The sequence below is a fragment of the Dipodomys spectabilis genome, unplaced genomic scaffold (genome assembly GCF_019054845.1).
Source record: "Dipodomys spectabilis isolate Male_0828 unplaced genomic scaffold, ASM1905484v1 ptg000297l, whole genome shotgun sequence".
In the NCBI taxonomy this organism is placed as follows: domain Eukaryota; kingdom Metazoa; phylum Chordata; class Mammalia; order Rodentia; family Heteromyidae; genus Dipodomys; species Dipodomys spectabilis.
In genome coordinates, this window is record NW_024870974.1 from 3,980,445 (window position 1) to 4,000,804 (window position 20,360).

Below are 20,360 nucleotides of genomic sequence, written 5' to 3' on the forward strand. Positions count from 1 at the left end.
TCTAAATAGAGCCTGGATTATGGGTGGGACACTTGATTATTGTAGCAATCTTTGCAATATGTTTAATAGGGCAGTGGAAAAATACCAAAGGCAAACTATAAATGGATGGAAGAGTCAAACCTATCAAGAACTATCACCTTTACATTAACATTTCTATGTGCATTTTCCAGATAGTCAACAACTTACAAATAGCTTATTTTCATAATATGTAAATAAAAAATTTTAGTGTGCAATACACTGTAATTTTCATTAGAAACAAGATTAACTGGCATTTTCCCAGAGTGCTCAATGACTAATGTTCTACATTACTTCAACTCATGCTCAGATGGCATATATTAAACTAAATAATTCATTGTTTCTTATTTAGGAGGTAGACAGATAGCTAGATATAAAGATGGAAATGTAAGCTAGTATAGTTGACATTTTTGTGTAGCTGGTACCATCCTGGAGAAATTAGGCATTACCTCTAAGACCTCCCAGCTCTGACAATTCCTGGGTTTATTCTACCTACGTGCCTGTATTGAATGATTTCAGATTTCAAAACAACAACAAAAAGCCCCTGTCTTTAACTGTTTATCTATTCTCTATGTTTTTTTTTTTTTTAAATTAAGGGTTATTTAACTTTTTAACTTAAGAATTTGCTGATAGACATTTCATTTTAAGAAGGCCAAAATTTTCAAGTAGTATTGTTATTCCTGATTCTCATATCAAACTTAGGAAAGTCTCTTTTCAAAGCATGTTTTTCAAGGAATGTAGTTTTAAGAGAAAAATGTTATCATTCCATATGAAAATGGGTGATAGAGATTCTTTCAACAAAATCATTCTTTTGCTTAGCTTACTTTTACTTTGAATTTTTACCAATCTTCTTAAAAGAGAAATTTATTCATGCAGATTTTGGATGACTGTATCATTCTTTCCAAAGTCTCCAGGTGTGAAAATTTGAATGGGTTTAAATAAACAACAATCAGCCAAATATGTAATCTTGGACTGAACACTTAATGGTATGTATGCATTCAGAGCCTTTCTCTATGGAATGTATGATACTCAAATGAGGCAATTTATAAAAACAAATGTGGAATTCTGTTAAGAGTAGTCTTGACATTTTGCTCATCATATGAATGCCACAGAGGAAATAAACAGATATTAATGACTGCTGTTGGGAAAATTATGTAGGCATTATATAGCAATGGGAAAGATAAGGAAAGCAGTTAGCCCTTCATTAAAAAAGGATTATTTTTTCTCTTTGCAATTACTGAGCCCCAGGCTTGTTTCTGTTCCTGTTGCTAAGGACAAGAGGCTGCCAGATAGGAAATAATATTGATGAAGACAGAAAATAACATTAATACATATTTTTTACTTAGAAATCTAGGGAATTGGGAATAGAATGAATTAGTAAGGGGGTGGAAGTTGGGACTAAAAGAAAAATAAACTAGGGAATACATAAGGGTGAAAACAATATAATATATAATAATTAATTTACACTCTGAAGTTCCAGATGGCTCACTTTCAAATCAACAATTACTTTATTCTTCTGGGTCTTTCCTCAGCCAAGACTTATTCAAATGAAAACTCTTAACTAAAAAAAAGTGCAATAAACAAGCACATTTAAGTCATTCTTTCCTATTCCCATGTTGGTACCCAAAAGACTCAAATTTAGATGGAGAATCTTAACATCACTAACTACTCCAATTTCATTATTATTGCAAAATTTTAGTTATTAACCAATACTGACACAACTGGATATAACCAAAAAAAGTTATTCATGATATAAATTATCTATCCCTTACACATTAGTTTTACAATGGACTTCAACAATAGTGTACTGTATTCACAAAGAATCACAAAGTGCATGGCTTGTTAAAAAGGCAACCAACTAGTTCTGGCCCCGCTGGCTCACACCTGTAATCCTAGCTACTCAGAAGACTGAGATGAGGTTACAGGTCAATGTGACCCTAGGCACAAAAAGTCTGAGACTCTTACCTCCAATTAACAGGCAAAAAAATTGAAGGTATGATTCAAGTGGTAGAATGCTAGTCTTGAGCAAAAAAAACATGGGAGCATAAGGCCCTGGGTTCAAGCCCCAGTACATGCATAAAAATAAAAAACACTCGTTGGGGGGGGGGCGGATCCGGCTGGGGGAGCAGGGGGAGAAGGGAAGGGATGGTAAGAGGAAACAAAGGAGGAGGCAACTATGCTTGATAAGAAATGTACTCATTACTATGCTCATGTAATTGTAACTCCTCTGTATGGTATTTTCACAATAAAAAATAAATAAATAAAAAACCAACAACTGTTAGCAACAACAGGCTGATTTTGCCAAGGATTTGACATTTTATGTATGATGTATTCATGAATAATGAACTATGTATTACTGGTCTGTTATCTTAATGTGGAAAGAAAAAAATAACCTACTAGCCAATAAATATCCCCACTGAAAAATAATCATAAAACATGTAATTTCCCCCTTCCATGATAATCAGAATCCATATATAATATGTATTTTCCCTAATCATCTGAAAACAACATATATAAGGTAAGACTAGTTAAGTCTGAAAGAGAACAGAAAAACGAGCCAGTCATATTTTATGTATAAGTGACAAATATATTCCTTTTTATTGTCTTTAAAGTTTTCTCCAATGTATTTCAGTAACACACTTGTTTTATTTGATTCCACTGTTGGCCATGGTTTGAGCCCTACACACACCCTTTCCTTTCACCTCAAAGGGTGCCCCCTTGTAGGTGGCCACACACTCATTATTAGTGTAAAGATCAGGCTGAATCTGCTCCCAAATCTTCTTTTTAGGGTTCAGCTCCTTGTCAGGCTCTCCTGTTGGGGATAGGCAGACGAAGAAGGAGGGAAAAAAAAACAACAACAAAAAGTTACATAATAAACATGGTCTTTTAAAAAATAGCATTTTATTTTTATGTTAATATTTGTATTTGTATTAATGAAATATATCCTTATTAACAAAGACTTTTAAAATATATATATACATATATGTGTGCATATATATACATGTATATATATCTATATATACATATAGATATATGTTATTTTTTTTTTAACCTCCAGTCATAGGGCTTGGAATTCAGGGCCTGGGAGCTGTCCTTCAGCTTTTGTACTCAAGCCCAGCATTCTACCATTCTGAGCCACAGCCCCACTTCCAGTTTTTTCTAGCAGTTGATTGAGGATATGAGTTTCACAGCCTTTCATCCCAACCTGGCTTCAAATCGTGATATTCAGATCTCAGCCTAGCTAGGATTACAGGCATGAGCCATTGGCTTCTGGCTTTTTTTTTCTTTAACTTTTCTAACAAGCATCTTTTCAAGTAATAGAGCTTAAGAATTTGTTCTCCAAATTATTAAAGAAAAATGTAAGATGTTAATTTTATTATTCCTTATTAAGAAAAATTTTGAGGATGAGAAATTTTGATGTTTTATATTTTACAACTGGAAAGTACCTATGCTTTATCTATACTTCAACATACAACATGAATGACTAAATTGCTTCCTTAGTGTATCACAGATTTGATGTTAACTTTCTTGTTTGCTTAAAATGTTTTTTTTTTAAATATACTACTTGGTGTGGGTACAAAGCTAGTTTGAAAGAAGAGGCTGAGTCCTTTCCCATATCTCCCACCTAATGCTTTAAGAATTTACTTTTTGTTTAATGATTCATATCTTCCCAAGAGGTTTGCTCTCATTCCTGTGTTATAATCTTCTTCCTTCTAGATCTTATTTCCCTAACCTTTTATTCTGACATGCCATCAAAAGGCAAATGAGAGCAGTAGAAGTTTAAGCTAAAACTGTAGAGCCTCTGCCAATAATCACCATTTAGGGAAGCTTATATATATTGCAAGAGAACTAATTCACAAATTACTGTAGGCCAATCTATTCTTTAAAAAAAAACACAGAAAATTATAGAAAAAAAATCTACAAAAGTTTGTACAGGTATAAAGAATAGAGAACATCTGTTTAACATTTAAAACCATTAAAAGGAAAAAATTCAAGCATGCAAAGTATGGAATCAGATATTACATTTTAGTAAGGTCATTCTTATACAATGCATGTTCACTGATCAAATTCCCCTTACTATTTGGTATGGCCAAGATAAGCTTGGTACTAACTTAATTATTTTATGTTTGAATGCCTGAATATATGAATTATGATCATTATTACTACTATTGTAAATAATATATGTGAATTCATATTCACAAGTATGAATACACACATAGAAAACTGAAAATAAGGAGCCAATTAATTCACAAAACTAATAATAGAAAAAATGGTTTTTCAGTTTGATAGAGATGATTTGAGCAAAAGACTTGGAAAAAATTATATTAAGTGAAGTAAGCCAGGCCCAAAGAAACAGAGGTCCCATGGTTTCCCTTATTTGCAATAACTAGTATATGTCTGAGTCAAGCAGAAAAGGTCAGATAAGTTGATGTTAGGGAAATGAACCCCAAGGTAAGTATTCAAATGTTTTTTTTTTTTTCTTTCATGCAATTGCATCTAACATATTCATAAGATGAGTTCTATGTTGCTTTGTATGTCCCTCCCCCACGGTATAACCCCTGCTTTCACTGTATTTGATGTTGGTATAATTTGTGGAGGGGAAGGGCAAAAACAAATCGTTTAACTAGGAATACAGGTGGACCCACTGCAACAATGAGATGTACAAGTCGTTATGTCAAAAAACGAACTTTACAACTTTGGGGGGGGGGGGGGAAGGATCAGGTGGGGGAGGTGGGGGGAGTATGGGAAGGGATGGAAAGGGGAAACAAAGAAGAGGCAACAATGCTTGATAAGAAATGTACTCGTTATCTTGCCCATGTAATTGTAACTCCTCTGTATGGTATTCTCACAATTAAAAAAAAATTACTCCAAAAAAAAATGATTTGGGCAGTAATAAATGTAGATGGCTTTCCCCACACCCCCACCTCTTTTCAAGCGTATATTTTTAAGAACTGTTTTACTACTAAGTTTCCTTTTAATTGACCAATTTAATAAACTCTTTTATGCCAAATATACTTCAATAAATAATAAAAATAATAAATAATAAATAATAAAAAATAATAAAATAAATAATAAATAATAAAAAAAGAAAAATCCTGATTTCATGATGTTCAGTTTTCATGTGGGCAGACAATAAATAATGTATAGTATTATTAGCTAGGAATACATATTTGGGGAAAAATAAAGCAAAGCAGATATCTGAAAGACCTGGGTAAAAAGAAAGAGCAAGTGATGTAGCTATCTGGAAAAAGAGCCAGTGGCTCATGTGGAATAAGCAAGGAAAACTTGGAACACATGAGATTAATGAGGTAACAGAAGACTATGCTAAGAATCTGGGCTTGTAGCAGGAGCTGGCATAACCCAAAAGGAAAGTCTGTAACTAGAGTTAAGCAGAATAATAAAATAAGACCTATATCATTTTAGATGGCAGAAAGATAATGGGGAAAGTAGAGAGATGGGTTGGAAGGTATCTGCAGTCACACAGATAAGAAGTGTTCACATGGGGACCAGGATGGGAATGGTGGAGACCCTGATAATTAATCTACATATGCTCAGAAAACAGAGCCACTAGCGTTTTCTGAAAAAGATGCAGGCTAGAAGAAAATCAGATAAAGAACTGGGAGAATAGAGTTGCTACCAAATTAGCGGGAAAATATTGTGGAAAAGGCGATTCCTGGGGGGACTGAGACACAAGATGTAGTATCTCTCCGGTGAGATGTGAGAGTCCATTAAGCAGCTAGACAGGCAGATTTTGGGGGGGGGGGCAGGAAATCCCGAAACACTAAATGGATAGCATGAAGAGAAAAAAGAAGCAGCTCAGGACCTAGTTCTGATGTAAACCAATAAAAGGTCAGAGAAGTGAGGGGGGGAAAAATCAGCAAAAAAAGATGAAGTGAAGCAAGAGGACCACCAAGAGTGCGGCCAGAAGTTTTGCCCAGTGAGTTAAGGACCGAGAACTAGACATTGGTAATCTTAACCTAAGCAGCTCTGAAATAGGTGGAAAGAAACCTGCCTAAAATGGGTTTCAGCGATAAGAAACCAAGTACATATAATATTTTTTTTAAAAAATTCAAAGCTAAATTCAGGCTTTGTGATTAACTACTAATAGATATTAGTAAGATTCAGTACCAATGGAAATAAGCTCAACCATGCAAGTCAGAATGTAAATTCCCATTTATTATTAGACCATGAAGAATGCAGTCTCAAAAAGAGCTGTGCCTTTGTCTCTTAGCTGGAACCCCGATTTCAGGTTATTTGCTTGGGGATTTAGGGACCAATTACCACATTTAAATACTAAAATTTATAGTTTTCACATTTAAGATTCTCAAAGGTGTTCTGTGGGTGAGAAAAATTGTAGCTATTGTTATAAACATATTACTTGGCATCTTCTAACTTCTAGGGAATTTCTGGCTTTGTAATTGGAAAAAATCAGTAAGTATGTTCAAGTCCAAACTGCAATTCAAAGATGATTTGTAATTTCTTTACTACTTTCAACAAATGTAAGATTTCACTCCCTAAACACTAAGCACACCAAGTATATATCGAAATTTATCAGCAGAACCTTAAGTCTTACAATGCAAAACAAGATGCAAAAAAAAAAAAAAAATCACTGATAAATCATGAGCAGGTTTGTTGCATGGTATTTCAGATACTGCTATAGCAATAGTAGCTGGTATGGAAGCATATGGAATATGACTACTAACAGATCAAACTTTACTAACTACTTGATATCATCCTGCTTGGTGAAATATTTAAGTGTTAGAAAATAATTGAAATAATCTCATGATTCTTTTAAAGTTGGATTTTTGTCTTCTTTCAATTTACAAATATTACCTCCTGCTCATAAAGTACTTGAGAACAAAGGGAAAATGTGAAAAAAATACCAGAGTATAGAACTTAAAAGCATGCACATACAAGCAACCAGCCAAACAGAATGAAAGATGCTTTAATAAAACAAAGGCAATTAATCCATGCTGGGTCATTAGCATTTCAAATAGCAGGTGAGTAGATAACTAAAAAGATATATAGATAGATATAGATCTATCTATCTATCTATCTATATACACACACACACGTTTTTTTTTTTTAATTTTTTCAATTTATTCCACAGTACCATTTAGGTGATAGAACTAGATTCAAATGGTGAAACTATCTATCTGCTAATTCTGCTAAATAAATAAGCAAGAACTATAGCCTTCATTAATGAAATAGTCCACATTAATTACCTCAAGCAACAAGTCAATGAACAAAATGCTATGGTACTAGTGCTTAGGCACTCTCTGTGGTTTAATTCTTCTACCAACTAAGTTAGAACTAGGGTTCACTGGGCTGCTAGTCCCAAATTTTTAAAAGGAAAAAAAAATGGGAGAAGGGGAAAGGTTAAAGAAGTTTTTTAGTTTTAAATAACTGACTTTACAATTTATATAAAAGAATAAAGCTTTAAAAATAGTAATCCTTAATAATTTAAACAGAAAGGAAAATGTTAATCTGGAAAGGCACATCAGGATCACTTATTTTTGCTGCTTTACTCAGCTTACTTAAAGAAAAACAATTTGTCGCTTATTCAAATTTAGTGAATGAGGCTTCGAAATAGTTTTAGATTCAATACAGGTGACAGCTTCACCCAGAGTAGGAAGTTTGGGAAGTGTTCCGATATTGCAGGAGAAGAGTGCTGATTACAAACTCAGAATCTAAAGTTATACAGTTTGAGAAATCATCTAGACTGAGAACTTTTCACACAAAGAGAAAATGATTCATGTAGCATAGATTATGAAGTATAGTTGCTATTCAGTAGATAGATAGATATCAATCGATCGATCGATCGATAGATAGATAGATAGAGATAGATATTCAAAGCCACAGAACTTACATAAAATGCTTTCCAAAGTCTACTTTTGGTTACAGTTATTTAATCCATATTTTCACCCATATTTTCTTATTCTTCCAACATTAAACTTCCTCATATTCTAATATTTTATCAGTTACCACATGATTTTTTAAAATGCCTATATAATATCAGTCTTGCTATTCCAGTAAAAAGTATTTTTTTTTAAATAGCTCCAAATTAACATTGATCATTCAACGTAATTCTGCTTTCGCTTTACCTGTTAACTTTTTTTTTTAATCTCACAATGTTTTTAACTGTTTTGTTTTGCTGGTCCCAAGGCTTGAACTCTATGTCTGGGCACTGTCCCTGACCTTTGTACTCAAGACTGGTGATCTCCACTTCCAGCTTTTTTGGTAGTTTATTGGAGATTAAAGTCTCATGCCCAGGCTGGCTCCAAACCACTATCCTCTGATCTCAGCATCCTGAGTAGCTAGCATTACAGGTATGAGTCACCAGTGCCTGGCAGTTTTTACTCTTTTATGAAACAAATACTTATTTTACCCTTTCTCTTTTGTTTCAAGGGCCTATTTGAGCCGAGTGTTGGTGGTTCACACCTGTAGTCCTAACTACTTGGGAGGTAGACAATGGAAGGATCATGGGACAAGGCCAGTTGAAGCAAAAAATTAGCAAGACAACAGTCTCAATTGTTAACTGAGCACAGTGAAGAGATCCTATCATGTGATCTGAGAAGAAGCAGGCTGATCTGGCCAGACACATGAGTTCCTATCCCCAAAAGCAATTAAAACAACAACAAAGGATTTGAATGTGGCTGAAGAGGAAGAGTACATGCCTAGCAAGGAAAAGGACCCAAGTTCAAACCCCAATACCACTATTGAAAAAGTACAAATACATAAACAGTTCAATAAACTTTCTCAAATATTAGTTTCTTCTTTTCAGGATTTTTACTGGAAAAAAATCAAATAATATGAAATATTTTATTTTTTTACATTGTCAAATAAGTGAACCTTGAGGGGGAGAGGGGCTAGTACATGGCTTGACCTCAGGGCCTCCAGCTCTTGCTTTGCTTCATTGCTTATAACTGACCCTTGAGCCATATCTCTAGTTCAACATTTTGCTGACTAATTGGAGATGGGAGTCTCACAGACTTTTCTGCCTAGACTGGTTTCAAACTACAAGTCCTCTCAGCCTCCTCTGTAGCTAGGATTACAAGTGTGAGCCACTGGTGTCCAACTGAAATAATTTAAAGCTAGACATTTTCTCTATTTCCTAGAACAAAGTAAAGCATATATAAGTATATTGTTAGATAGTTTTTAAGAATTATGTGTATTTCACACATATTTGAACTTTGTATTTCTTTGTCATTTTGAGTTGCAGTCTGAGATGGTCTACATCTTAAGTGCTTTGGAAAACAATAACTTGTTGTATATTGAAGTCACATTGTTCTACAATGTATTTATTAGTACATTATCCACAACAAAGACTCTCTGTAGTCTGATTTATTGTATGTGTTCACAGAGAAAGATAGTTACATGGTTAGGCTCAATGTGTCATCATTAGCCAATCTCAAATACACTCAATACCATTCAATAATGATGATTTCATGAAAATACTTGAAATCACAAGTGACTCCCAACTTATTTTAAAAATCAGTACACACTTACCAGTGAAAGCATCAAAGGTAATTCTATCTCCAGGAATAGATCCATTTGGAGGAGCCAAAATTTCAACTTTCTCAGGTGAACTGGCACACATCACCATTGCTTGAGATAATACCCCTCGCATCTTTGCAGGTTTCAGATTACAAAGTAAAATCACCATCCGATTTTGCATCTGTGTAGAAAATAAACTGGTGACTAGAGATGTAGAATGGGCACATCTAAAAGAGTAAAGAATACTTACTAGGTTAAATATGAAATTTATGGATGTATCCGTCACTCTTATTATGAATCATTGCATAAACGTGAAAACTGACAGAGCATTATGGTTGAAAAGTACAGACCTTTCAGTTAAACAGCTGTCACATGAATACACAAACAGCTGAGTTGGATGAACTTTGAATTATGAGGGAAGTAACAATGAATTTTACTGAAAGCTGTCATAGGATTAAATCATTGCATACATGTAAGGCATTTAGACTAGCATTAACATGAAAATAAATGCACTCATTTATACATGTTCATTTTATTCTGTAAACATTAGGTCACGTCTAGTATTTCCTAGATTTCTTTCTCTCTTACTCTTCTTTCCCCCCCTCCCTTCTTTCTTTCTCTCTTACTCTTCTTCTTTCCTTCCCTTCTTTCATTCATTTTTTTTTTGTGATACTGGGGATAGACTCAGAAATGCTTGGTAAAAACCCCAGTCCTTTCTTTCTTAGAGAATAATCATTTAATCATCCAAGTGTCATGCATATTATAATTAACATTTAGGATTACTTCTATAATTCGTTATAGAAGTGAACAGAATTTTTTTGTAATCTGCTAAGTTGCAATACTTATTTTTCCCAAACTAGCAAAATAAGCTAGGTGGTTCTTTAAATGTTTTCAATGAGTTTAAAAATGAAAAACACATTAGAACAGCTTCAGGGAAGAAAAAAAAATAACCAACAAAAAAGCAGGTTGGAGGTATGCCTTAAATTGTAAAGCATGCTGGAACAAGTATAATGCTCAAATCCTCGTACTGGCAGGAATGTGAAAAAAAAGGTATGAAGGAGATCTGAATGTTAAAAAGGAAAGAAAAAAAAGTAGCAAGGTGTGGTGGCTCACAGCTGTAATCCTAGCTACCAGAGAGGCTGAAATGAGAATGGCAATCTGAAGCCAACCTGGGCAAAAAATTTAGAAGATTACCGTCTTAACCAATAAAAAACTGGATGTGGTGGTACACACCTGTCCTTTTAGCCACTCATAAAGCACGAATAGAAAGATTGAGATCCAGGACTGGAAATCCAGGGAAAAAGTGAGACTCTACTTCAATAATGCCAAAAGCAAAAGGGTTGGAGGGATGACTCCAGCAGCAGGGCACCTGTCTAGCAAGCATGAGGCACTGCATTCAAACCTGAATAACAGGGCCTCGTGCCCAATCCCGACAATGACAGGGTCAAAGTAGTACTGCATAGAATGTTGGAATGTCTTTTTTTTTTTTTTGGTCTCCCTAGAAGATATTCCTAAAGTTCTATGTTCCAAGCCAGAAACTGCATCTAAAATACTGTACATCAAACTGCTAGTTAAATGAAGACCAAGTCTAAATCAGCCTCTAGCTTGTCAGCAAAATGAGAAAGAAACCATGATTGCTTTGCCCTGGGAAATAGTAATCCTGCCGAAAACACCTGATTGCTGGGGACGGAGGATGTGCTGGAGCTGCTTGAAGATCTCAACTGCCCAATTTGTTGCAGTCTGTTTGATGATCCTAGAGTTTTGCCTTGCTCACACAACTTCTGTAAAAAACACTTAGAAGGTCTCTTAGAGGGAAATGTGCGCAATTCTCTGTGGAGACCATCTCCATTCAAGTGCTCTACATGCCTTAAAGAAGCTTCAGCTACTGGAGTCAATAGTTTACAGGTCAATTACTCCCTGAAGGGTATTGTATGTGAAGAAATATAACAAAATCAAGATATCTCCCAAAATGCAAGTGTGCAAAGGACACTTGGGTCAGCCTCTCAATATTTTCTACTTAGCTGATATGCAGCTGATTTGTGGGATCTGTGCTACTCAGGAGGACCACACCAAACATGTCTTCTGTTCTACTGAAGATGCCTATGCTCAGGAAAGGGATGCCTTTGAGTCCCTCTTTCAGAGTTCTGAGACCTGCTCTTTCTTGCTTAGATACCTTAGAAACTAGCAAGAGGAAAGCACTACAGTTACTGACTAAAGATTCAGATAAAGTGAAGGAAAGTTTTGAGAAGTTGCAACATACTTTGGATCAAAAGAAGAATGAAATCCTGTCTGACTTTGAGACCATGAAACCTGCATTCATGCAAGCCTATGATCCGCAGATCAACAAACTCAGTGCCATTTTGCAGGAGCAACAAATGGCATTTAACATTGCCGAGGCTTTCAGGATGTGTCAGAACCGATTATATTTCGGCAGCAGATGCAAAAGTTCAGGGAGAAAATCAAAGTAATCAAGGAAACTCCTTTGGCTCCTTCTAATTTGCCCTCAAGCCCTTTAATGAAGAATTTTGATACTAGTCAGTGGGAGGACATAAAACTAATAGATGTGGATAAACTTTCTTCACCTCAAGACACTGGCACATTCATTAGCAAGATTCCCTGGAGCTTCTACCAGCTATTTATGGTAGTCCTTCTGCTTGGCCTCATTTTTCTCTGTCATACCTTATTCCTAGAATGGTCTTTATTTAATGAATTGGCAAGGTGGAAGGACCATCTCTCAAACTCCAGTTATTATCTGACTAAGTCAGCTGGTTTTATAGAACAATCAGTTTTATATTGGGAACAAGTGGCAGATGTGGTTTTCATTTTCAGTGAAAGAGTTAAGAATTTTACTTTAGTGGTACTGAACAACTGGGCAGAATTTGTGTGCAAATATAAACTACTATAAAATCTCTTTAGCTCTGCAGTTTTTTTCTTGTAAAAAAAAAAAAAAGGATAGAAATTGATAGAAGGATAGTAACTCAGATTTAGCCAAGATTCCAGTCATTTTCTTCCCAAAGTTTTTCTGTTTAAAATAATGTGTACAAATGTGTTCAAATTTGGTAAAAATAAAGATAAAAGTGAAAAAAACACCAAATAATAGAAAACAAAAAAGCCCACCCATGTGCCAAATGTATTACTCGTTATAAATTTATTTACTAATCTTAATTCTATCACCTCTGTACCCAAAAAATAGTAAGAATAAGATATGAGGCGAACCCTGCTATTTCTTTGCTGAAAACTCCACCAACAGCTTTCTCCTTGTTCCGAACAAAAGTTAAAATCTTTACAATGATCTCTCCAATAGTCATTCGGCACCCATATCTCTGATCTCCCATGACTTTCCTCCTTATTTACTCTGTTCTTGTCACAGAACTGATAGTCCTTAGACATCAAAGGCATATACTGTCACAGGGCTGCTGGAAATGTTCTGCCCAAAGGACACTTGACTTGCCTTCTTCATTTTCTTCTACCTTTACTTAAATATCATTTTCTTTACAAAGCCTTCTCTGACTACTTTATAAATGGTAGCACCGTCTTGGCTTCAGTACATCCTAGATTCTTTCCCCAAATTTATTCTCTTGGCACTAATTATTATTTACCAAATGATGCATTTACTTATGTATTGATAAGTTTCTGTCTCCCTCAGAAGGATCTGAATTTCATAAAGGCAGAACTCTTTTGCTTTAAATCTATCTGGCTGTCTACCTATCAACTCTTGCAGCTATATAAATATTTTTTGCCTGGAGTAGTGGTTGGTACAATATTTATATCTTCAATATAAATGAATGTATGGATTTATATAGGTTCAAAAGGCCAAAAAAGCAGCATAGTGAATATGAACAAATGTTTTTCAAGTTTTTGTTGACTATAGACACCTTTTTATAATATTTACACATTCAAATTGATCAGATGAAATGATCACATAGACATGAGATAGGATAAAGACAGCCAAACAAGAAGGAGTTTGTTGTAACAAATGTTAGCTATACAGATTACCTGTTCGAGAGGAACATGATTCACCAGCCCACTGACAACTGTTCTTGGGGCTGTTTCTCCAACATCTACTTCTTCTACATATAAAGAATCAGCATCTGGGTGTTTTTTGGCAGCAAGAATGCAACCAATTCGAAGGTCCAAACGGGACACATCTATTGGTTTAGAGTCAGCACTTCCTGCTAAGGCTTGCTGTTTTTTCTCCTTCTTCTCTCCTAAAAAGGATTTAAGAATGGGTAGGTAGCACCAGGAAAAAAAAGAATGAAAACCCCAAATACCAAAACTGACAAGCATAAAAGGAAAAGTAAAAAGAACATTTATCTCCTACTTTCACCTAGTAACAAAAAAGAAAAATTATTCAAGTCATAAAATCTTGAACACTATTTTAGCTATTTCTCTAATCTAGCCTGATGCTGAGCTGTAAAATTTTTGTGGAACACCATTCATATTTACTTTGTCCAGGGATAATTCACACTATAGCAGTATCAAATGGTTGTGACAGAAATCTTCAGATGCAAAAAGAGTAATGTATTTACCACAGGCCTTTTATAGACAGGTTGACCTTTCTCTGAAGCAAGGCCAGTGAAAAATCTTTAAAAAATTAGTGAATGGACTCTGGAAAGCAAAAAAAAAAAGCCTATATTTAGGGGGGAAAAGCCTCACAATCAGTTGCTAAATATAGAAAAAACTACAGTGAATAATTTGTGGAGGGGAAGGGGAAAAACAAAGCGTTTAAATAGGGATACAGGTGGACCCATTGCAACAATGAGATGTCAAAAACGAACTTTACAACTTTGGTGCGTGGGGGGAGGGGAGGAGCGGGGAGGATTGGGGGGAGGAGCAAGGAGAAGATGGGAAGGGATGGGAAGGGGAAACAAAGGAGGCTACAATGCTTGATAAGAAATGTACTCATTATCTTGCCCATGTAATTGTAACCCCTCTCTACAGTATTTTCACAATAAAAAGAAAATGAAAAAAAAAAAAATTACAGTGAAATATTTGTAGATGAATACTCACCAGTTATATATAAGAATCCAGTGAATTTTACCATCTGTTAAATTCTCCCTTAGATTGCATACTTGAGTTTATGCACAGCAAGTATTTGAACAGAAAAGAATATTTTATTCTAATGTTTTAATAAGACTAATTTACATTATCTATTAATATCTGATCACTTTAACCAGTCAAAATGTAACCTTCAAAGATTTAGGCTATGTAAGTCTATAGCTAGCTTTTCTGTCAAAAAGAATGTAAAATCAAAACAAAAAGTTATTTTACTTACAAAGATTCTACTTTGAACAACTTTTGGAAACTACGTCCCAAACCTACACCAGAATTTTGTCAGATAAAATTACACATGGATTCCTACATTTAATCTGTAACTTTTTCACTTATGATGATCCTTCTGTCTAACACTTCTACTATCAATCTAGTTAACATTCAAATATCCTTAAACACTCAATTTCTATATTGTTTATGAGCTTATTCTAGCTCATACAAGTGTCAACTTTCCTTTTGATAACATAATTATCATCAAAAATGTTAGCATCTAATAAGATAGTCAAGAATCAAATGAGTCTAACAATTAAAAATACCTTTCTTATCAGCTTTCTCCTTCACCTTCTTCTCTTCTCCTCCCTCTCCTTTTATCTGTTCTTTGGGACCAGAAGAGATAGCTGGTATAGACTGTATCATATTTTCAGAAGCTGGAGAAGTACTTTGCAGCAGAGTACTAGATGGGAGTGGTATTTGCTTCACTAATAAAAAAGTAAAACAGAAAATGTCACTTAAATTAAACCTATAGGCAAGGTAAAATAAACATGGCTTGGTGAATTCTAAATGTTAATAACTCTTTTTGAGTTTTTCATTTTAAAAGAAAAATTCTAGAACTTGTGATTTATCTTTAGACCTCATGCTTTCCTAACTGGTGTTCTACAATTTAAGTCATGTCACAAGCCTGATGGAAGAAAATAAAAGAGAGAAAGAAAGAAAGAAAGAAAGAGAGAAAGAAAGAGAGAAAGAAAGAAAGAAAGAAAGAAAGAAAGAGAAGAAAGAAAGAAAGAAAGAAAGAAAGAAAGAAAGAAAGATGTAATTATCTATTATCTGAGCTTATAGAACAACTGCTACGAAATTAGGTATATTTTAACTATTATCTAGATATCAAAAAAAATGAAGGCATGATTTCCAGTTATTATTTGCTAAAGTAGGAAAATTATGGTTATTAACAGCTAAGGTTGATCATGGACTTATTATATCCCAAACACTTCCAAAATGCTTTATGTAAATTGACTCGTGTAATTCTCCTAAGTAGCCTCAGATAAACTTTCTATTCATGCTGCCATTTTTCAGTTGATAAATCTGAGCCATTCAAAAGTTAAGAAATTACCCCATCACAGACAGTGATATAGCATTATTTATCTCCAACTCTGTCAAAATTAACTTTGTAAAAAGGCAGAACCTTTCTCAATGTTTTGAAGTGTCAAAATCAATACAGTGAAAATTGAAAAATCACATGAGGAATTCTGGTGTAGCTTCAAGTAATTTTTCTTACCTTGAGAGAAAAGAATTCCAGTTTCCCACTACTAATATTTTAACTGTTTACTTAATTTCATACCTGCAATCCAAACCAACTAGACTTTCAAAGGATGTACCAGTCTGAAATTCTCCATTGACTAAAGTATTTCCTCTAGCTTAAATCATTGATCTTTTGCCCTTACTTTTATTTAGAGAAATTAAGATACTAGTTTCTAAGGGCTGAGTCTGTACAAAATTCAAAATAATTTGACTAAGTAAACCAAACTACTTAGTCAAAATTCAGGCAAAATTACTGGCTACTAAATTAATGGTAAAAAGGAACCAAACATAAACAAATGCCTAAATGAGTACCTGAAATTAGTATCAGAAATACTGCTCCATAAAATTACCAAGAAACTTAAAATTAATTCAACAAAATTTAATATTGTATTAACAATAATAATCGAAATAACTATCTGATGACTGAATAACTAAGAAAACTTATGATTTCAAGCAAATAACTTTCCACCTCTAAGCTTCATTTTCTTCATGGATAAAACAGGGTTTATACACAAATATTTTTAAGAAGACAATACACAGCTTAGCACACAAGGCTCTTTGTTATGTTAAATAAACACTACTATGGCTATTTTTTGCTAAATATTCAATAGAAAGTGCAGTTATGATTACATTGCAGTACAAAAACTAAAAGTATGGGTTTTTGAGCCCCAGCTTTACCACTTTTTACATGGCTTTGGTAAGATAATTGACACTTTTTTTTTGGGGGGGGGGGGGGGGGTCCAGTCGTGAGCCTGAACTCTGGGCCTGGGCGCTGTCCCTCAGCTCTTCAGCTCAAGGCTAGCGCTCTACCACTTGAGGCACAGTGCCACTTTTGGCTTTTTTCTTTTTGCTTATGTGGTGCTAAGGAATCAAACCCAGGGCCTCAAACATGCAAGGCAAGTGCTCTACCACTGAGCCACCTTCCCAGCCCCAATAATTGACACTTTCTAAGTCTCCTTTTTCTCTTCTGTAAAGGAGGAGGAATGCTCAGTGGAAAGCTGTGAGGGGAAGATAAACATATGCTTAAATAAGTGATATATTATTATAAATGAAAACAATCTATTATTTCTATATTTAATCACCTCCATTTTGAATTTCTGCTTGAATTAGCTCTTGTTTTAATTCTTCAATTTCTTTCTTTAATTTCTCATTTTCTACTCGAAGTTTTTTCTCTTCTCTCAAAGTTGCCTGCAAAACTGAGATCGAAGAAATCCAGTTAAAATGTGTATTTATTTTCAAAGTTCTTTTGAATACTATTTGAAAAGAACATGACTGATACACAATAGCAGCTAGTTATTTTTTTCAACTTAATACTTAAAACAACCTGATACAGTTATCGCTTGATAGCCTTTGGGGACTGGTTCCACAAACCCCTTCTACTCTCAAAAGTATTAAAACTCTGTGAATGCTCTAATCAAGATACAGAATGATATGAGCCAGGGGTGGTGGCTCAGTCCTAGAAACACAGCTATTTGGGAAAGTGGAGATCTGGAGGGTCAAGGTTTGAAGACAGCTCAAGCAAAAGTAAAGTAAACAAGGCCCAACCAAACCAATAAGCTGGGTGCTCTGGTAAGGTGTATTATACAGGGCCATGTAGGATGTGTGAAAGGAAGACCACAGGCCTTGCCAGCTTGAAGAAAAAAGTGAAACCTTATTCAAAATACAACTTAAAGAAAAGGGGCTGAAGGCATGGTCCAAGTAGTAGAGGCCCATTATCTGTGACAACCAAAAAAATAAAATTAAATTAAATGTAAAAAAAGATATATATATACATATATATATATATATATATACCATCTCACTTATATATATGTGTACATGTATACATACATATATGTACATATATATATATATATACATATACATATGCACTCTCAGTTATTTTTAAAATCCCACATAGGGAGCAATACTAACCCCAATGAGAACAGGGTATGATCTGTGGATGCCAGATGACTGACAAAGTGGTGATTAGTCCTGTAAAACAGTGATCTGTCTCATATCCCACAGAACTTTCCAGCGTTTAGCCTAGATTCTAGCTATTCTTTACATGTAAACAGGAAGTATTTTAGCGCAGTTTCATTATGTCCTGCAATTTCCAGGAATGAGAATTGTACTTTTATTCAGAGGTTTTGGTAAGAAATCATTTATCTATTTTATCCTAGTTTTGAGGATCAACATGGGGCCTCACAAATGATACACACAAGGACTCTACCTCTGAGCCACATACCTAGCTAACATTCATCTTTCTCAAGAAATGAAATATATCACAAAATTTCCAATATCTGTGAACCATACAGCATAGGACCTTCATACACCACCTATGATAGTATAGTAGTGACAGATGTACACTGTCACAGATTATTACAGTTATTTAAAAATTACTTTCTTTTCATCTCTCTTCTGTTATACAAAAAGTTAATATGTTTAGAGGTTGCTATAAAGTCAGTTATTTTATGTGACAAATATTTGCTTTATCGAATAAGAAATTTTATAAATATGTAGTGCCAATTTGGCAATGAAAATAATAATAAAAGTGAAAAATGTAGAATGGTTCTTTTATTTATTTTTTAATTTTTTTGCTAGTCCAAGGCTTGAACTCAGGGCATGGGTACTATCCCTTAGCTTTTGTGCTCAAGACTAGTGCTCTACCACTTGAGCTACAGCTCCACTTCTGGCTTTTTTGCTGGTTAATTGTAGATGAATTTTATGGACTTTCCTGCCCAGACTGGCTTTGTAGCTTGAGCCTCAGATCTTAGCCTCCAAATAGCTAGGATTACAGACATGAGCCACCAGAACCTGGTCTTTCTATTCTTTTTAATAAGCAAAATGGAAATGCTAGGCAAGATGTGAGGGAATGCGCCCTTATGAAAAATACCCTGCTATAACAAGTACCCTGTTACACAGGAGCTGTTGACTCTCTCCATCACTCTACCATGATGGCGTAAATATTTAAGAAAAATAAGAAAAATCTGAGGAAAAAAATGAAATAAGTGTTCTGCAAGCCATTCTTAACATTATGTGGTAAAAATTTTATTTCAATTAGGAGCTGCAAAAATTTCTGAACTTCATCATGATACTTAACATTAGCTATTAAGATTTTTTTTAAAAAAATGTGTATTTGACCAAAACAATCCCAAACCAAATTAAGTCCTGAAAATAGAAATTTGGTATTTTTGTACGTAGTAGTAGAAATTTCTGCATAAACTAACTTTAGCAGATAATAATATGAAAGTATACATCTTATTCTACAAAAGGTTAGAGCCAAAATTTGATTCAAGACTGATTTCACCCAATTTCCTTCTTTTGTAACCCCTCATGTGACATAATTCATCAAGCATCTGCTTAGAGATTTATAAATTTTCTTACTTGCTTTCTCCTTAAGAAGCGAGACTTGCTGCTTAAGATATTCTATGATTTTATCTGCCTCTGCACCTTTCTGCTCCAGTCTCTTCAAAACAGCATCATTACTTGCCATTGTCGCCACAAAACGCGAGAAAATCCTAAATTAATAAACCAACGTGATAAATTAACACTGTGAAAGAAGGAAGTCGACGGTACAGTACAAAATAAAAAAGCATTCTGAAGGGAAAACACTTTCTGCTGTAGCTGATCAAGAGCTGCAACGACTCACCACCATTAGCCACACCAGGTGTTATTTCTGTTTACCTTACACATGATCACTTTGGATCACTTCAGCATTGAGCTGAATCAAACTTGGCCAGAGAATCAGGGACAGGACTTTTTTTTTTAAGTCTGTTTTGTCAGTAGGCTTCGTTCCCTGATCTTGATCCAATGCCTGACACAGTGCCTGGAATACAGCGCCACGGTAACTACTCGCTCAATCCAGGAGTTTCACCCTTCCTCCGCATTCACTTCCAAGTCAGCGCGCTCGTGAAGCTGCGCATCCCGAGGTTTCATCCCCTCGGCCCTGTGTGCACTTCTCGCCAAGTTCCTCAGGAAAACGCCGAGCGTCGTACGTCAAGGTGGGTGCACCGGCCACCCTCGGCGCCCAGTCCTCTTAGTTCTGGAGAAGCATGAAGGAAGGGAGACGTCTTCGATGAACCACCAGCCCACCACTGACCCTCCGCGATATCCCTCACAACTCACCGAGAAGCCAGGACCAGCCTCGTCCACCAGCAGGCAGGGAATTCGGTCCCGCAAAGGGTGGCAGTGAGAAAGGACCCGAGGGGTGTCCGCCCTACGTGCCTGAGCGCCCCCACACACTCAACCCAGTATTAGGGCGGTCCTTCCCGGTGCTCGGTTCTACCATGTAAATCCCC

The 20,360-nt window shown here is 35.2% G+C and overlaps 1 protein-coding gene and 1 pseudogene across 2 annotated transcripts; one reads left to right on the top strand and one right to left on the bottom strand.

The window, feature by feature from the left end:
- Positions 1-2,581: 2,581 nt before the first annotated feature.
- On the bottom strand, positions 2,582-20,291 carry Aimp1 (aminoacyl tRNA synthetase complex interacting multifunctional protein 1). 2 transcript variants are annotated; one of them, XM_042701621.1, is made up of 7 exons: positions 20,188-20,291; positions 19,447-19,580; positions 17,163-17,276; positions 15,102-15,263; positions 13,510-13,721; positions 9,526-9,694; positions 2,582-2,827 (listed from the first exon to the last, which is right to left on the bottom strand). In XM_042701621.1, exons 2-7 carry the CDS (start codon positions 19,553-19,555, stop codon positions 2,661-2,663), a joined length of 933 nt encoding a protein of 310 aa, XP_042557555.1. In that variant the 5' UTR covers positions 19,556-19,580; positions 20,188-20,291; the 3' UTR covers positions 2,582-2,660. The 2 variants fall into 2 exon arrangements, with proteins under 2 accessions (XP_042557555.1, XP_042557556.1); XM_042701622.1 differs by lacking the exon at positions 20,188-20,291 and adding an exon at positions 19,747-19,770.
- On the top strand, positions 9,731-13,485 carry LOC122127073 (annotated as a pseudogene).
- Positions 20,292-20,360: the final 69 nt, after the last annotated feature.

What these genes read in the sequence shown, in the direction of transcription:
- Aimp1 (XM_042701621.1), bottom strand. Translation starts at nt 19,555, where the DNA reads ATGGCAAGTAATGATGCTGTTTTGAAGAGACTGGAGCAGAAAGGTGCA. An exon ending in GCTTCTTAAGGAGAAAGCAA is followed by an intron (nt 17,277 to 19,446) that starts GTAAGAAAATTT and finishes CTTCGATCTCAG; the next exon opens with TTTTGCAGGCAACTTTGAGA. An exon ending in TACCTTTGATGCTTTCACTG is followed by an intron (nt 2,828 to 9,525) that starts GTAAGTGTGTAC and finishes TATCCCCAACAG; the next exon opens with GAGAGCCTGACAAGGAGCTG.